Source organism: Amborella trichopoda, chromosome 1 (assembly GCF_054954075.1).
Source record: "Amborella trichopoda isolate Santa Cruz 75 chromosome 1, AtrichopodaSantaCruz75HAP2 v2.0, whole genome shotgun sequence".
Taxonomy (NCBI): Eukaryota; Viridiplantae; Streptophyta; class Magnoliopsida; order Amborellales; family Amborellaceae; genus Amborella; species Amborella trichopoda.
The window spans coordinates 36,631,876-36,633,575 of record NC_142336.1 but is presented as its reverse complement, the minus strand read 5'-3'; the positions used below and the strand labels follow the sequence as shown (position 1 = coordinate 36,633,575).

At 46.8% G+C, this 1,700-nt stretch overlaps 1 protein-coding gene across 1 annotated transcript; it reads left to right on the top strand.

The window, feature by feature from the left end:
• Positions 1-349: 349 nt before the first annotated feature.
• LOC148783806 (uncharacterized) lies at positions 350-889 on the top strand. The gene has a single exon (XM_088872396.1). It carries the CDS (start codon positions 350-352, stop codon positions 887-889), a length of 540 nt encoding a protein of 179 aa, XP_088728522.1.
• The last annotated feature ends 811 nt before the right edge of the window (positions 890-1,700 follow it).

Below are 1,700 nucleotides of genomic sequence, written 5' to 3'. Positions count from 1 at the left end.
TGGCACAATCCTTACCTACTCAACCCTCACAAACTCTTCAATCCACACCGGTTGTATAGTGAAGACAACCAATACCCCAAATCAAACCTTCACCACCCAAATCTACTTCACAACCCTCTATACCACCCAAACTCGTGGCTGGCCTGGAGCCCAAGAAGTTGTTGATGACAAGGTCAAGTATGACGTGGTTGGACACCTGAGGAAACTCCCTGCTCTTCTCAGTGTCTATGACACCCTTATTCTTTCGAGAGACTACCATGTGGCCCTTGTCCAAGCTCTTTCTCGCCCTGAGGTGTATGAGACTGAAGTAGAGGCCATCGGAGTAGATCCTGAAATTCTAAACAATTGTATGGCTATAACTTTCTCAGATGACGACCTTCAGTTGGGAGGAAAATGTCACAACGGGCCTCTCTTCATAACTGGCAAGTTACATGCATGTCCCCTCAGCCGAGTTATGCTGGACATAGGATCAACAGTCAATCTCTTCCCAAGAAGGATTCTCACCTATCTAGGGCTAAGACATGATGACCTCACACCAGCAAACATCACAGTTCAGGGGTTCAATCAGTCAGGAGAGAAACCAGTCGGCACTGTTCGTCTTCATCTCAAGAACGGTGAGCTAAATGATTACGTCCAATTTCATGTAATTGACACCGACACCTCGTACAACATCCTCCTTGGCCATCCTTGGATGCATGACCAAGAAGTGGTTCCATCCACCCTCCATCAATGCTTTACGTACAGCCAGGATGGAAGACAATACACGGTCTATGCTGACAAAAGACCGTTCCCGGTCGCTGAGACACATTATGCTGATGCAAAGTACTACTTTGCAGACCCGATACCATCTCAAGAAAAGAACCTGAGGATGATGAATGAAGATTTGTGAGAAGGGCACAACTACCCTCCCATGAGGATACTAAAGATGTAGGATGAGTTTTGTTGGACATGTTCAAGGAATAAAAGAGAGATGGCAAGATTCTCCCTCTGACTTCTATTCACCCCAATAATCCATGTCCTTTTCTTAAAGATGAGTCTCTCCCCTCCTCATCCAGTCCAGATTTACCCCCTCGGACTACCGAACTATTGATGAGCTCAAAGAAGCCAAGGGAGTAGATACCTTAGCCCCAAGGGTTACCTGTACATCAGATCAACAAAAGGTCTTACACGTCCCTATTGACCTCCTTGAGGCAGAAGCCTCAGCAGGATCATTAGCATTCCGACCCCCTAAAAGAAGAAGGTGTCCCTCATCCAACCCAGGGGTCAGCCCAGGCATGCAACCCTCTAAGAGTCATGCCCATCCCTGATTCCTTGGTGCGATAGGAGCCAAATGAAAACTGCAGGGCTCACAATCAAAGTCAAGATGCTCTTGTCGAGCTAAAGAAAGAAATGCAAGACCTTCAAAACCAATTAGAAGCCTTGCGCAAAGGGAAGGCCAAAGTAGAAGAATCCCCTCAAGTACAAATCGCTTCAAAGCCCCTAAAGGGATTCCTGCTAGAATAAAAAAGTTATGATGGACAAGAGACCTCAAAGAACCCATCCCGTCCGGACGCCATAACCTCCCCTGAATGGAGTCGTTATATTCAATAGGTTCATCACATAATGAGGACAATGTACTATGAACCCCTAACTAATCAAGGCCTAAGGGGCGAAAAGGGGCCGCTGCTCCGTTATACGTCATGGGGACTGCAGCTACTTAC

Excerpts from the sequence above, each read along its gene's own strand:
- LOC148783806 (XM_088872396.1), top strand. The coding sequence starts at position 350 with ATGGCTATAACTTTCTCAGATGACGACCTTCAGTTGGGAGGAAAATGT.